The following is a 14903-nucleotide window of genomic DNA, read 5'->3' on the forward strand; positions in this document are numbered from 1 at the left end:
CCCTCCATCCCCGCTACCCTCTGTCAAGTGGATGTGGACAGTTTCTCCAACACTCAGACTGTGGACCGCAGCCAGAAGAGCACTCCACAGCCTTTCTCCCACCCGCCCGCACTGCACATCTACCCCCTGCCCGCTACCTGTTCCAAGACTACAACTTCCACAGTATGTCCTTACAGGGGGTTTTAGTTTTTGAACAGCTAGCGGATGGATAGTGGATGTGTGGCGCAGGCGGGTGGGAGAAAGGCAAGTAAATGTGCAGAGAAACTGTGTCCCTGTCTCCCTGGGAGAGGGAAGTGGGGATGGAGGGTGAGGGAGTGGGGATGGAGTGTGAGGGAGCGGGGATGGATTGGGGGGAAGCGGGGATGGAGTGGGAAGCAGCGGGCATGGAGTGGGAGGCAGCGGGGATGGAGTGTGAGGGAGCGGGGATGGAGTGTGAGGGAGCGGGGATGGAGTGTGAGGGAGCGGGGATGGAGTGGGAGGAAGCGGGGATGGAGTGGGAAGCAGCGGGCATGGAGTGGGAGGCAGCGGGGATGGAGTGGGAGGCAGCGGGGATGGAGTGGGAGGGAGCGGGGATGGAGTGTGAGGGAGCGGGGATGGAGTGTGAGGGAGCGGGGATGGAGTGGGAGGAAGCGGGGATGGAGTGGGAAGCAGCGGGCATGGAGTGGGAGGCAGCGGGGATGGAGTGGGAGGCAGCGGGGATAGAGTGGGAGGCAGCGGGGATGGAGTGGGAGGGAGCTGGGAGGGAGAGGGAGGCTGCGGGGATAGAGTGGGAGGCAGCAGGGATGGAGTGGGAGGGAGCGGGGATGGAGTGGTAGGGAGCGGGGATGGAGTGGGAGGGAGCTGGGAGGGAGAGGAAGGCTGCGGGGATAGAGTGGGAGGCAGCAGGGATGGAGTGGGAGGGAGCGGGGATGAAGTGGTAGGGAGCGGGGATGGAGTGGGAGGGAACGGGGATGGGGTTGGTTGGATGCGGGGATGGGGTGAGAAGGAGCATAGATGGAGTTTGAGGGAACGGGGATGGAGTGAGAAGGAGCGGGATGGAGTTTGAGGGAGCGGGGATGGGGTATGAGGGAGCGGGGATGGAGTTTGAGGGAGCGGGGATGGGGTGTGAGGGAGCGGGGATAGGGTTGGGAGGGAGCGGGATGGGGTGAGAAGGAGCAGGGGAGTGTCCCTGTGCAGAGGGTCACAAACAGTTTTCTTTATTACACCGGGACTTCTCTGCTCTCTTAAATTTGTTCAATCTTTTGGACGAATAAAATTCTGCATCAAAAGTTCCGCTACAGAACTGTGGTAGTGTGCAACGAACAGCAGAATCCCATTGAGATCAATAGGGGTCTGCTGCAAGTGGAATTTCCTTGTGGAAATTCAAAAGTGTGAATGGGCCCTAAGGGGTGTATACATTCTCAAGGCAGTGTACATCAAGGCTACTGTACATTGTAGGCTCTTAAAGGGGTACTCCGCTGCCCCAGCGTTCGGAACATTTTGTTCCAAACGCTGGGTGCGGACAGCGGGGGTCATGAAGTCACGGTCACGCCCCTCATGACGTCACGTCACGCCCCCTCAATGCAAGTCTACGGGAGGGGGCAGGGTGGCCACCACGCTCCTCCCATAGACTTGCATTGAAGGGGCGTGTCGTGACATCACTAGGGGCGTGGTTGTGCCATCACCACCCCCTCCACCCGCACCCAGCATTCTAAACAAGCGGCGGTATCTGCACGGAGATTGCGGGGGTCCCCAGCGGCGGGACCCCCCGCGATCAGACATCTTATCCCCTATCCTTTGGATAGGGGATAAGATGTCTAGGGGCGGAGTACCCCTTTGATGGAAGCATGTTATTGTTCATGTAGGCCACTAATATAAGTGGGTGCCATAGGATGAGTGAATTACCGGATATGGCTGATTCTCTCTGCCACTTTCTGAGTGTCTTCGCAGGTGGCTGGAACGTCCTCTACGAAAGCAATACCATAGAGAAGGAAATTGTGCAGAAAGTCTCTCAGCCCCTCATTGGTCTCCAGGAAATCCACATAACTGACGGCCGGAACGCTCGCCTCTTTGTAGATCTTCTCATTCCACAATATCCTCGGCTGGACCAGCTGCTGTTTTTGTCCTTCATAGCTATTCTGCGACAACCACTGTAAGCCATATCGGGTCATGTGACCATCCGGCCCTGCAAAATAGGACAATGATAGATGTAGGATAACAGTGGGGCCCCAACCTCTCTTACCTTGAGAGCCACATTCTGAGATGGTCAGGAGCCACATTCAATGCAAAAAAATCTGAGCAGTTATATAAATGATGTACAACAGGAAAATGCACTGAAGTACATGGAACTATTAAAGAGGTACTCCGGTGGAAAACATTTATTTTAGGTATTTTTAAGTCAACTGGCTCCAGAAAGTTAAACAGATTTGAAAATTACTTCTACAATTTTTTTTTGCCTTTCAGTACTTATTAGCAGCTGTATACTACAGAGGAAATTCTTTTCTTTTTGGATTTCTTTTCTGTCTGACCACAGTGTTCTCTGCTGACACCTCTGTCCATGTCAGGAACTGTCCAGAGCAGGAGAAAATCCCCATAGCAAACATATGCTGCTCTGGACAGTTCCTGACATGGACAGAGGTGTCAGCAGAGAGCACTGTGGAGAGACAGAAAAGGAATTTAAAAAGAAAAGAATTTCCTCTGTAGTATACAGCAGCTTATAAGTACTGGAAGGATTAAGATTTTTTAATAGAAGTAATTTATAAATCTGTTTAACTTTCTGGCACCAGTTGATTAAAAAAAAAAAAATATATATATATATATGTTTTTTACCGGTGTACCCCTTTAACTTGATAATTCAGGATGAAACTTGGCCATGCTTTCAGTCTTCCAAAATGTGCGTTGTTTGTGACCACCATAAGCTGCATAGCGTAAAGCAGTGTTTCCCAACCAGGGTGCCTCCAGCTGTTGCAAAACTACAATTCCCAGCATAACCGGACAGCCTTCGGCTGTCCGGGCATGCTGGGAGTTGTAGTTTTGCAACAGCTGGAGGCACCCTGGTTGGGAAACACTTGCGTAAAGGGAGGAGAGGTATTACTCTCGTAGCTTGAAGTGTCCCTGACATTTCAAAAAACTTTTGACACGTCACAGAGACACCTCAAAAAATTTGATTTGTCAGGATCTCAGTTTTGTGACCCCCAACCATCAGGAGAATGAGAGAGGAGAAGAACGTGATAGCACGTTTCACTCCATAACTCTCAGCGATTGATGTCTTGCAGCCCCATGACAAAGAAGGCTACCAAGCGCTTTATCTGGCTCGTTCTTCTAATCGTTGTGGGTATCAACACTGCGACCCTGACTGATCAAAACTTTTGTATGCCTCAGTGATTTGTCAAATGACAGGGACACCTTTAAGGGGTACTCCAGTGGGGAAAAAAAATCAACTGGTGTCAGAAAGTTGAACAGATTTGTAAATTACTTCTATTAAAAAAATCTTAATAATCCTTCCAGTACTTATCAGCTGCTGTATAGTACAGAGGAAGTTGAGTAGTTCTTTTCTGTCTGACCACAGTGCTCTCTGCTGACACCTCTGTCCATGTTAGGAACTGTCCAGAGCAGGAGATTTGCTATGGGAATTTGCTCCTACTCTGGACAGTTCCTGACATGGACAGAGGTGTCAGCAGAGATCACCGTGGTCAGACTGAAAAGAACTACAAAACTTCTTCTGTAGTATACAGCAGCTGATAAGTACTGGAAGGATTTTTTTTCCCACCAGAGTAGCCCTTTAAATAACACAGGGACTGAGGAAGATAAAGACTTGTATCTGGCAGCATCAAAAGCGTAAGTAACTATGCACCGGCCAAGCCAACACTCCAAGGAAGCTGCGACTCCACCTAGTGGTAGGGCACAATGGAGAACAAGCTGCAGCACCATAACAGCCTTTAGTGTCTGCACTTTTGAAGTGGAACTCCTTCAGAGGCCTAGTGGATATCTGTTCCCGTCCAAATTGATTATTAGAGTTGATGCATGCATCGGAGTGAATGACACACACTGTTCAGGGTAACGCAATTCTTCCTCTGTTTATTACAACATATTTCACAGGTTATATAGACTTCACAATCAATATAACTTACCACCCACATTATAGATTATTATTAGTGACGTGTACGTGTGTGCGGTTTTGTCATGAACCAGCTGACTTGTTTGCTTCTAAGCTTTAAGCAATTATAACCTTGTACTTTCCCCCCAGATGTCCTACTGACATTATTATTATATCTGCAAACAGTCCAATCTTATTGTCAGGCTTCACTGGGGGAGAGGCTGATATCATCTTGTCAGGTCGGCTAATATGAGCAAAAAACTAAGCAGAAGTAAAATAAGACATTTTACCAATTATAATATATATGATTATATATTAAATCCATTACAATTTCCCCCCTTTAAATGGCTATTTTTACATTCTTTCACTAACATGTAGTCCTATCTCATCTGTCCTATGTACTTTACTACACTTCTTAACGAGAGCGAACAGTCACCGGCACTAGAATCTCCACTGCACGGCTGTTTAATATATTCGCACCAGGGTGTACTACTACTGGTTATCGGTAACAGTGGTGCAAGCGTAACACAGCCAACAATAATAGTCCACACTTCTCAAAAAGAAAAGACGCTGCACTCACCAAGAACTCCGATTTATGTCTTCTTTATTCTTTAAGGATAAAAGACACCAGCAGGTACAGTGGGAGAGCGGGTACACAGACGTGCGGGGGGAGTGGCGACAGACCGATGCGTGCTTACAGCACTTCCTCAGGCCATGTCCTATGTACTTCTCCAACTCCTTTTCTTCTTGCTGTACGTTAGATGAATCATGGCTATTCCAGGACCCCCTACTATTCCATGACCCCCTACTATTCCATGACCCCCCCTACTATTCCATGACCCCCCCTACTATTCCATGACTCCCCCTACTATTCCATGACCCCCCTACTATTCCATGACCCCCCTACTATTCCATGACCCCCCTACTATTCCATGACCCCCCTACTATTCCATGACCCCCTACTATTCCATGACCCCCCTACTATTCCATGACCCCCCTACTATTCCATGACCACCCTACTATTAGATGACCCCCCTACTATTCCATAACCCCCTACTATTCCATGACCCCCTACTATTCCATGAACCCCCTACTATTCCATGAACCCCCTACTATTCCATGACCCCCCTACTATTCCATGACCCCCCTACTATTCCATGACGCCCTACTATTCCATGACCCCCTACTATTCCATGACGCCCTACTATTCCATAACCCCCTACTATTCCATAACCCCCTACTATTCCATGACGCCCCTACTATTCCATGACCCCCCTACTATTCCATGACCCCCTACTATTCCATGAACCCCCTACTATTCCATGACCCCCCTACTATTCCATGACCCCCTACTATTCCATGACGCCCTACTATTCCATAACCCCCTACTATTCCATGACCCCCCTACTATTCCATGACCCCCTACTATTCCATGACGCCCTACTATTCCATAACCCCCTACTATTCCATGACGCCCTACTATTCCATAACCCCCTACTACTCCATGACGCCCCTACTATTCCATGACCCCCCTACTATTCCATGACCCCCTAGTATTCCATGACCCCCCTACTATTCCATGATGCCCCTACTATTCCATGACCCCCTACTATTCCATGACCCCCCTACTATTCCATGACCCCCCTAGTATTCCATAACCCCCCCCCCCCCTCTCAAGCCCAATAAGGAATCCTTTTGCATTACAGAAATGTGTGCAGAGGCCAAATTTAGATCAGAACTACTAGAAATGTTTTGGGCTAAATTTGTTTCTAACAAAAAGCCTGTGTTTTGGACCCCTACTATATAGGATTTACTGCATACAAAGATATTATATCATATTGTAGTTTATTTTTATACTTTCTGTACATTATTATGATGGCTTGCCTGAACAGCTGTTTACTGCATTTTAAACTATGCTTTACAGCAGCCCAATGGACCGTGGGAACCTGTGGCCTTTTGTGACAAGTGTTGGAAACATTTCTATGTCCTACGCAGAGGTCAGTTTAAACCAGTGTTTCCCAACTCCTAGCATGGACAGCCAAAGGCTTACAGGGATAGGGAAGCAGAACAGTTGTGACCATCACATATTGTGAATGGTGGATCCTGTGTTGTCTATAATAGAGGTGTTACCTTTCACTGTAAGGCCTGGTTCACACAACCGAAAATGTCTGCTATGCAGTGCTCGCGGACTTCCGCGCAAAGAATGAACATGTTCTTTCTTTGCGCGGAACTATTTCAGCGGCGGAATTGTCCGCCGCTGAAATTCCGAGGTGTGAACGGGTCTCGCGGAAGACCCATTCACACAGATGCTAACGTTCACTGTGTGGAATTTTATTCGCGGAATTCCGCTCACGGAATTCCACAGGGATTCCGCAGTGTGAGCATACCCTAAGAGACTGGTGGTATGCTGCAGTACCAGACATAGCCTATGGACAAGATTGGCATTGTTTCTGGAAAAGCAGATTCCTTTTATTCCAATCCATGCCAACCTCTTTTACCATGGCCATGTAGTTGCTAAAAATATTAGTAATACATGAATAAGAAAACATTATACCTTAGTTAAAGACTTACATGTTAGGTAGAGAGTGTTCTCATCTACTCGTACTTGTGCCGGTTTGATGTCCAGTTGGACGCTGGCCGTGTCTAGACTGCGTTGGTTTGTTTTAACATTATAGCAGGATGCTGAGCGACAGTGATCTCGGAGCCACACGTAGTCAAAGCGCATGCAAGTGCTGGAGTACAACAGTTCTGTGGAAAGAATATGGTAAAGAACTATGGAGAAAAAAAAAACTATATATATCTATATATATATATATATATTGTATACAATAAAAGAAGATTGAGCCATAACTACTGATAACTAATACATAAAAAAAACCAAATTACAAATTAAATCAAAACCCAAATCAATGAGTGTAGACAGATAAACAAATCCAAAAAAGATGGTGGGAAAGGTAGCAATTAATAACAGTGCTAGCACCAAGCACCAACACCCCAACGCACGTTTCGCGTATGGGCTTCGTCAGGGGGCGTGTCACGCCCCCTGACGAAGCCCATATGCGAAACGTGCGTTGGGGTGTTGGTGCTTGGTGTTCCTGGCTTGTGGGTATATGACAGGTAGTCTCTTTAGGTATTCCTATTTCCTGTTTTTGGGTTCCTATTTTTGTCTGTTATACTGTATTGCTGCTCCCTATCTCATATTGATGTATGTTAGATGTTATATCTATATTGTATTATATTAAGAGTTTGCAGCTGTGTCAGTTTTATATTGTACATGCTCTCGACTGAATACCTACATTACCCATACCAGATTCACTGGCACTTGTTGTCTCCTGCCTTAGGTTATCCTCTGCCTTTTAATCATTTTAATTGTTTGTTTTATTTTGTCTAATAAAGATTGTCATACTTTTTGAAATATTATTAGTATTGTGGGTCTCTTTGTTTTTGGCTATATATTGGTACCCCCGGGATCTACATACGGCGCTTAAATGTTTGCCGTGTAGTTGTTTGGCTAAATTAAAACTACAACTCCCAGCATGCCCGGAAAGCTGTTGGCTGTCCGGGCATGCTGGGAGTTGTAGTTTTGCAACATCTGGAGGCCCGCAAGTTGGAGACCACTGGCGTACAGTATAGAGTTCCAGCGCCGGCGGCCCGCAACAAAGAGGAGGAGGGCAGTGCTTGCGGGTGACATATGCGAGTAGTGCCCCGCTGGGCTGATAATTAATTGGGGGGGGGGGGGGGGGAACAGAACAGCGCTGGCGGGTAACATGATTTGGTGGGGGGGAGCAGAAAAGCGCTGGTGGGTCACATGATTTGGGGGGTGGGGGTGAAAGAAATACCGTTATATACCGTGGAACCGCCATAAGTTACAAAAATACCGTGATTCACATATTTGGTCATACCGCCCAGCTCTATACGTCGTATCCGGACATGCGCGCCTGGCTTACCGACGTCCGGAGAGACAGTGCCAGGAATCGGCCCGGCGCATGCACACATGCTGGAATCGGCGCTCGCGGCTACAGTGCTCAATCATGGTAGGTATTATCCAATGTTCCCTCACACTACGTAAAGATCACCAATGTACACAGAAAAAAGACCCATTATTGCTGCTTACTGCCCATATCAGTATATATATATATATATATATATATATATACACAAGTACCATTTTTAATCCACAAAATATCAACATTTATTATATGTGGCAAAACGAAAGCAATATGGGTACACATTATAATCAGGTATATAGAAGAACAACATACTCACTCAGTACATGAAATATAACTAATTGCAAACAATTCATAATAGGGGCCAGTGGCAGTATATGCATAATTGTCCACTTTCTGTGAATACCCAGCTAAAGTGCAGTAACATTATGTTTGTTAACCTCCCAATATTCAGAATAACTTGTCTATATAGGGAACTCCCAAATGAGCAAAACTATATGTGACCTCAGTCAAGATAAATTATGTGAGTAGCAAATTATATATAAAATACAGTGTAGAGAAGAAGAAAAAATGAGAAAACTACAAAAGAAAAACTTACGCGAATAAGACCATCATATGGATGGATAAGTAAAAAGAAATAACTGTATTCTATGTATATATATATATATATATATATATATATATATATTCTATATATTATACAAAAAAATGGAGGCTCTTTCTTTGGGAACAAAAGGTGTCCCCTATCCACCACAAGGAGGTGGCCTCACCTCTGCTGAGCATATGGCCTCTGACTGGGTGACATGCAGGATCCACTATCAATGAAAAAATACTCCTGTGAACAGGGAGGGGTGCCACTCTGCCTAACTTGCATAGCAAAAAAAAAAGAAAAATGGCCAGCACCACTACCTAATACACGGGTGCTCGCTGCTGTGGTAAATACAAAGTATACAAAATGAAGGTTGCAGCTGAAGGTTCTTTAAATTGATAGTGGATCCTGCATGTCACCCAGTCAGAGGCTATATGCCCAGCAGAGGTGAGTGGAATGAGCATGTTAGGGTCCCATCCGACAAGAGGCCACCTCCGCTTGGTGGATGGGGGACACGTTTTGATCCTCCATTTTTTTGGGTGTTGCGGCAACCTTCATTTTGTATGCTTTGTATTTGCCACAGCAATGGTCATCAGGGATTGCCATATTTCTCCTGGTATATAATATCTGTTTTTTGAAGAAGAGCATTTCTCATCCAGGGAGAGCTGGGTGAGATGTAGGGAATACAGAAATGGTTAAATGCCTGGAAAGATGTAGCTTGCTAGGGACTTTGGTAAGTCCCATTATCAGGTTAGAATTTTTGTGAAATGAAAGGCAGGTTTTATAGTGGGGCTTTTCATCTCCCTTCTAGGCCACTTTAGGTTTTAAGACTAGCCCAGATCAGCACAGGTGCTGAAGACAGCTCATCACTGGCCTTTAAAAGTAGGTGAGAGTTGGTCTGTAAGTGAGGCTGTGAGAATCCAGTACCACTAATAACCTTTGTAAGTAACACATTTTGTTGACTATTGTGTTGGGTGGCTGGTAGTAAGCCACCTGTATAGACAGGGAATGGATCTGTATAGTTAGCATTGGGAAAGCAGCATATATTTTTGTGTTTACGCCTGGAGCAGGATTTGTTTTGTTACAGGAAAAATAAACACAGGAGAAGCCCTGATTAAATATAACTTCCATGTCCCTGTCTCTGACTGCTGTCTGACTGGTTCAACAGAGCTAATCAAAAACACTTCTGTAACTTTACTTTGCATTAAAGGGGTACTCCCCTGGAAAACATTTTTTTTTTTAATTAACTGGTGCCAGAAAGTTAAACAGATTTGTAAATTATTTCTATTTAAAAATCTTAATCCTTCCAGTATTTATCAGCTGCTGTATGTTCCAGAGGAAGTTCTTTTCATTTTGAATTTCCTTTCTGTCTGACCACAGTGCTCTCTGCTGACACCTCTGTCCGTTTTAGGAACTGTCCAGAGCAGGAGAGGTTTGGTATGGGAATTTGCTCCTGCTCCGGACAGTTCCTGACATGGACAGAGGTGTCAGCAGAGAGCACTGTGGTCAGACAGGAAGGAAATTCAAAAAGAAAAGAACTTCCTCTGGAACATACAGCAGCTGATAAGTACTGAAAGGGTTAAGATTTTTAAATAAAAGTAATTTACAAATCTGTTTAACTTTCTGGCACCAGTTAATTTAAAAAAAAAAGTTTTTTCCAGTGGAGTACCCCTTTAAGCAAAGTATTGCAGTTTGTTATATTGGCTCAGTGTTACGCTATTATGGACTGTAAGGGTATGTTCTCATGAGCAAAAAAGCTGACATTTGATGAGGAAACCACCAGTCAGTGTTTTCCAAACAGTGTGTCTCCAGCTGTTGCAAAATTATAGCTCCCAACATGCCCGGACAGCCTTTGGCAGTGAGGGCATGCTGGGAGTTGTAGTTTTGCAACAGCTGGAGGCACACTGTTTGGGAACACACTGCCATAATTGATTTTAATGGGACACATGGTACCATAGGGAAATAGCAGTGACCTTTAAAGTCCCCCTTTGAAATCACCCTGCCGTACTGACTCGAACTTAAAGAGAACCACGGTCCAGCACTGCAGCCATCTGCTCGTAGTGGCGGATTTCCCGAAATACGCTCGGATGCACTCCGTGTGACCCTACACTTAAAGGGGTACTCTGGTGGAAAACTTTTTTTTTTTTTTTTAATGAACTGGTGCCAGAAAGTTAAACAGATTTGTAAATGACTTCTATTAAAAAATCTTAAACCTTTTAGTAATTTTTAGCAGCTGTATGCTACAGAGGAAATTCTTTACTTTTTGAAATTCTTTTTTTGTGTTGTCCACAGTGCTCTCTGCTGTCACCTTTGTCCGTGTCAGGAACTGTCCAGAGCAACATAGGTTTTCTATGGGGATTTTCTCCTGCTCTGGAAAGTTCCTGATATGGGCATCAGGTGTCAGCAGAGAGCACTGTGGACAACACAAAAAAAGAAATTCAAAAAATAAAGATATTCCTCTGTAGCATACAGCTGCTAAAAAGTACTGGAAGGATTAAGATTTTTTTAATAGAAGTAATTTACAAATCAGTTTAACTTTCTGGCACCAGATCATTTAAAAAAAAAAAAAAATTCCACCGGAGTACCCCTTAAAGTGGTTGTCCCACCAACCAATCCATATTCTCTATTAGGACATATAGACATCATCTATTAGGCCGTCCTCCACTGAGCAACTCTTTGCTATGGGCCAGAATGGAGAGCCAAGAATTGGCTCCCGCTTTTGCCTTAAGCCGGTAATGTTGATGTAATACCCTATTTTACCTCTAGGGCTGCTGCAGTGCAAATGCTTGGCTACAGTTTTCCTAGAGAACATCGGTGTGGGGCCTGGCCTGAAGAACCGGAATTCAGCTTCCATATCATAAGGGGATGAGGCAACTCCTTTACTTATTATCTACAAATTAGTAACTTGATATTTATGACATTACATGCTTGAAGACATTTTTCTTGTTTTGTCCCACAAAGCAAAGAATCAGCAGAATTCTTTTCTTCCACAGTGCAACAGAATGGGGTGAAAGGTTTCATCAACTAACCTGAAGATAAAAGTAAGTTTTTCCCATTCAAAGCAAATTGTTTTACTGATCAGAACCAGATACTGAAACATATTCAGTTTGTTTTCTAATCAGTTTCTATGTTCTGAGTATACTGTATAAGAAAATGTTTTCTCTTTTTTATAGAAATCATGGCTTATAAAAAAAAGACCACTAGGGGTCCCCAAACCATCCAGAACATAATCCTGTTCGACTACAGCATCATCTTTGTCCCAACTGAAGCACAGGCTGAGACAAAGTCCAGGAAGTGAGGATGGGACTAGCACTCCTCTGTGCTCACTTCTGTCCTATTAGACTGGAGCATGAGAACAGAGAGGAGGGGGTTACAGAGCAGTCTGCAGTGATTGGATAAGAAGACCCAGCACAGCAGACTCAGGGAGGAAGTGAATGCATAGTGAGCGAGGACAGGCTAAGTGCTTCACACTCACAAATGTAAAGTATCTGCATGACTTAGTAACATAAAAAGCATTTTTTTTTTTGGCTGTGACAGGTACGCTTTAAGGGAATGGGTGTGCATGAATGGGCCACATGCATAGGTGGCCCAGTCACATCCATTCCCTTAAAGCGTACCTGTCATATCACACACGCTACCAGAAAGCCCCTCTGGATGGATTTCTGGGGAATCTTGTTCACACTGGCGTTGCGGCTGCAGTAAGATGGTTTTTACTAGAGATGAGCGAACTTACAGTAAATTCGATTCATCACGAACTTCTCGGCTCGGCAGTTGATGACTTATCCTGCATAAATTAGTTCAGCTTTCAGGTGCTCCGGTGGGCTGGAAAAGGTGGATACAGTCCTAGGAAAGAGTCTCCTAGGACTGTATCCACCTTTTCCAGCCCACCGGAGCACCTGAAAGCTGAACTAATTTATGCAGGATAAGTCATCAACTGCCGAGCCGAGAAGTTCGTGACGAATCAAATTTACTGTAAGTTCGCTCATCTCTAGTTTTTACTGCAACTTTATTAAAATAAAATTTGAAGATTTGAAGCCTGGAGAGTGCCATTGTTTCTCTTTTTTTATACTGTCTTAGATTTCTGGGGAATGTTGGGTCAAGTTGTGGCTACGTGTGGGCTGCAATCCGACCCTTATTCACGTGTCCTGAAGTGCAACATGGCAATCTTTGGCGTTGTGGCCAAAGTATTAGACAAATCTACCCCCCATCTGTCATTGAACTTATTGGTACGCTGCTTACAATGTTCTGCCTGATTTCCAGTAACAGAAGCTATTATAATCTGGAAATAGTCAGTAGCAGCCCCAGGTCAAAGATGTCATTAAAGGGGTACTCCGGTGGAAAACTATTATTTTTTTTAAATCAACTGGTGCCAGACAGTTCTTCAGAGCAGGATAGGTTTGCTATGAGGATTTGCACCTACTCTGGACAGTTCCTGACATGGACAGAGGTGACAGCAGAGAGCACTGTCGTCAGACAGAAAAAAAAATTCAAAAAGAAAAGAACTTCCTGTGGAGCATACAGCAGCTGATAACTACTGGAAGGATTAAGATTTTTAAATAGAAGAAATTAACAAATCTGTTTAACTTTCTGGCACCAGTTGATTAAAAAAAAAAAAAAAAAAAAAAAGTTTTTCACCGGAGTACCCCTTTAATGTATTACATGTATCTCCAGCAGTGTTTTCCAACCAGTGTGCCTTCAGCTGTTGCAGAACTACAACTCCCAGCATGCAATTATTACACAATTCTCCAAAGCTTCAACTCACCAAAATGGTCATCATGTAGGACCCAGGAGCATTCTTTAGCCTCCGGAGCTGTACTCAGCCACTGAACCGCTGAAGGAGAAGAAGACCTTTGCAACTGTAGTGTCCATCGATGCGGTCGTTTCCCCATCTTGGTTAGAAGCCCCCTGGTCTCCGGATAGAGCCATGCCAGCCTGCGGCACCACATGCTGTCCGGGAGAGAATAACATCAGAGAAAAGTGAACATGAGTACATAGAAATATTCTAAAAAGGGGGCGGAGAAAGCGACCGACGACACAAAATTAGAAAAGAGGGTAAACAGCTAAATAAAAGCAAGAAAGAAGGAGCTGGAGAAAATCTGGCTGATATGTTGGCACTGTGTCACGGCTCCGGGTTCTCTGCTGTGTACGCAGCCGTCAGCATCAAGCTATTAAGTAGTCAAACTGCCTTTGTGTACGGCTCAGACCAAATCCCAATGTCAGCGTGTTCCCAAAAAAGAAGACGTACGGCTGCTTGTACTGAACTCACACGTCTGGAGAAGTTGGTTTCAAGCCAGTAGACTAATCTCTTTAGGGCGAAAGGCACAGCTACCGTATTTTTCGCCCTATAGGACGCACCGGCGTATAAGACGCACCCAATTTTAAAGGTGCAAAATCTAGAAAAAAAAGATTCTGCACCCAACAGTGATCTTCAACCTGCGGACCTCCAGATGTTGCAAAACTACAACTCCCAGCATGTTGTAGTTGGCTGTCCGGGCATGCTGGGAGTTGTAGTTTTGCAACATCTGGAGGTCCGCAGGTTGAAGACCACCGGATAGGAGGTAATACTCACGTGTCCCTGCCGCTGTGGACCCGTCACCGCTGCCCTGAATGTCGCTCCATCGCTGTCGCCGCGTCCCCGTGGTGTCCCTGACGCTCCGGACGTCTTCTTCCCCGGTATCCTCGCTCTCCGTCGCTGTCATCACGTCGCTACGCACGCCGCTCCTATTGGATGACGGGGCGGCGTGCGCGATGACGTCGAAGGAGAGCGCCGGCCATGCAGGGGATCCCAGCACGGAGCAGACACCGAGGAGGCAGGCAAGGTCCCTCCCGGTGTCCTGTAAGCTGTTCGGGACGCCGCCATTTCCCCACGCCGGTCCCGAACAACCCGACTAAGCAACCGGGTTACTGTCACTTTCCCTTCAGACGCGGCGGTCAGCTTTCATCGCCACGTCTGAAGGGTTAATACAGGGCATCACCGCGAGCGGTGATGTCCTGTATTAGCCGCGGGTCCCGGCCGTTGATGGCCGCAGGGACCGACCCGATAGGGGTGTATTCGCCGTGTAAGACGCAACAACTTTTCCCCCCCAGTTTTGGGGAAGAAAAAGTGCGTCTTATACGGCGAAAAATATGGTAAGTGTTGGGTAATCAAACAGAGCCCGGTTCCACTAAACCCTGTGCCAGCGGGGCGCTGCTAGCTCACCAGGCAGGTGCCTACTAAGTGCACATCAAAGGCGCCCCATATACCAGACCTCCTGCATTATTATATTATATATTCAGAAATACACAGCACAGA

The 14903-nt window shown here is 45.6% G+C and overlaps 1 protein-coding gene across 1 annotated transcript in view; it reads right to left on the bottom strand.

The window, feature by feature from the left end:
- The window catches only part of TMLHE (trimethyllysine hydroxylase, epsilon), a 54681-nt gene that overhangs the window by 25230 nt on the left and 14548 nt on the right, over positions 1 to 14903 (bottom strand). The window contains exons 3-5 of the mRNA XM_056539287.1: positions 13374 to 13558; positions 6647 to 6823; positions 1885 to 2164 (exon numbers count right to left, since the gene is read on the bottom strand). Coding sequence (XP_056395262.1) covers positions 1885 to 2164; positions 6647 to 6823; positions 13374 to 13557 — 641 coding nt within the window. The 5' untranslated portion in view covers position 13558. The remainder of the gene's footprint in view (positions 1 to 1884; positions 2165 to 6646; positions 6824 to 13373; positions 13559 to 14903) is intronic.

Source organism: Hyla sarda, chromosome 9, assembly GCF_029499605.1.
Source record: "Hyla sarda isolate aHylSar1 chromosome 9, aHylSar1.hap1, whole genome shotgun sequence".
Classification (NCBI taxonomy): Eukaryota; Metazoa; Chordata; class Amphibia; order Anura; family Hylidae; genus Hyla; species Hyla sarda.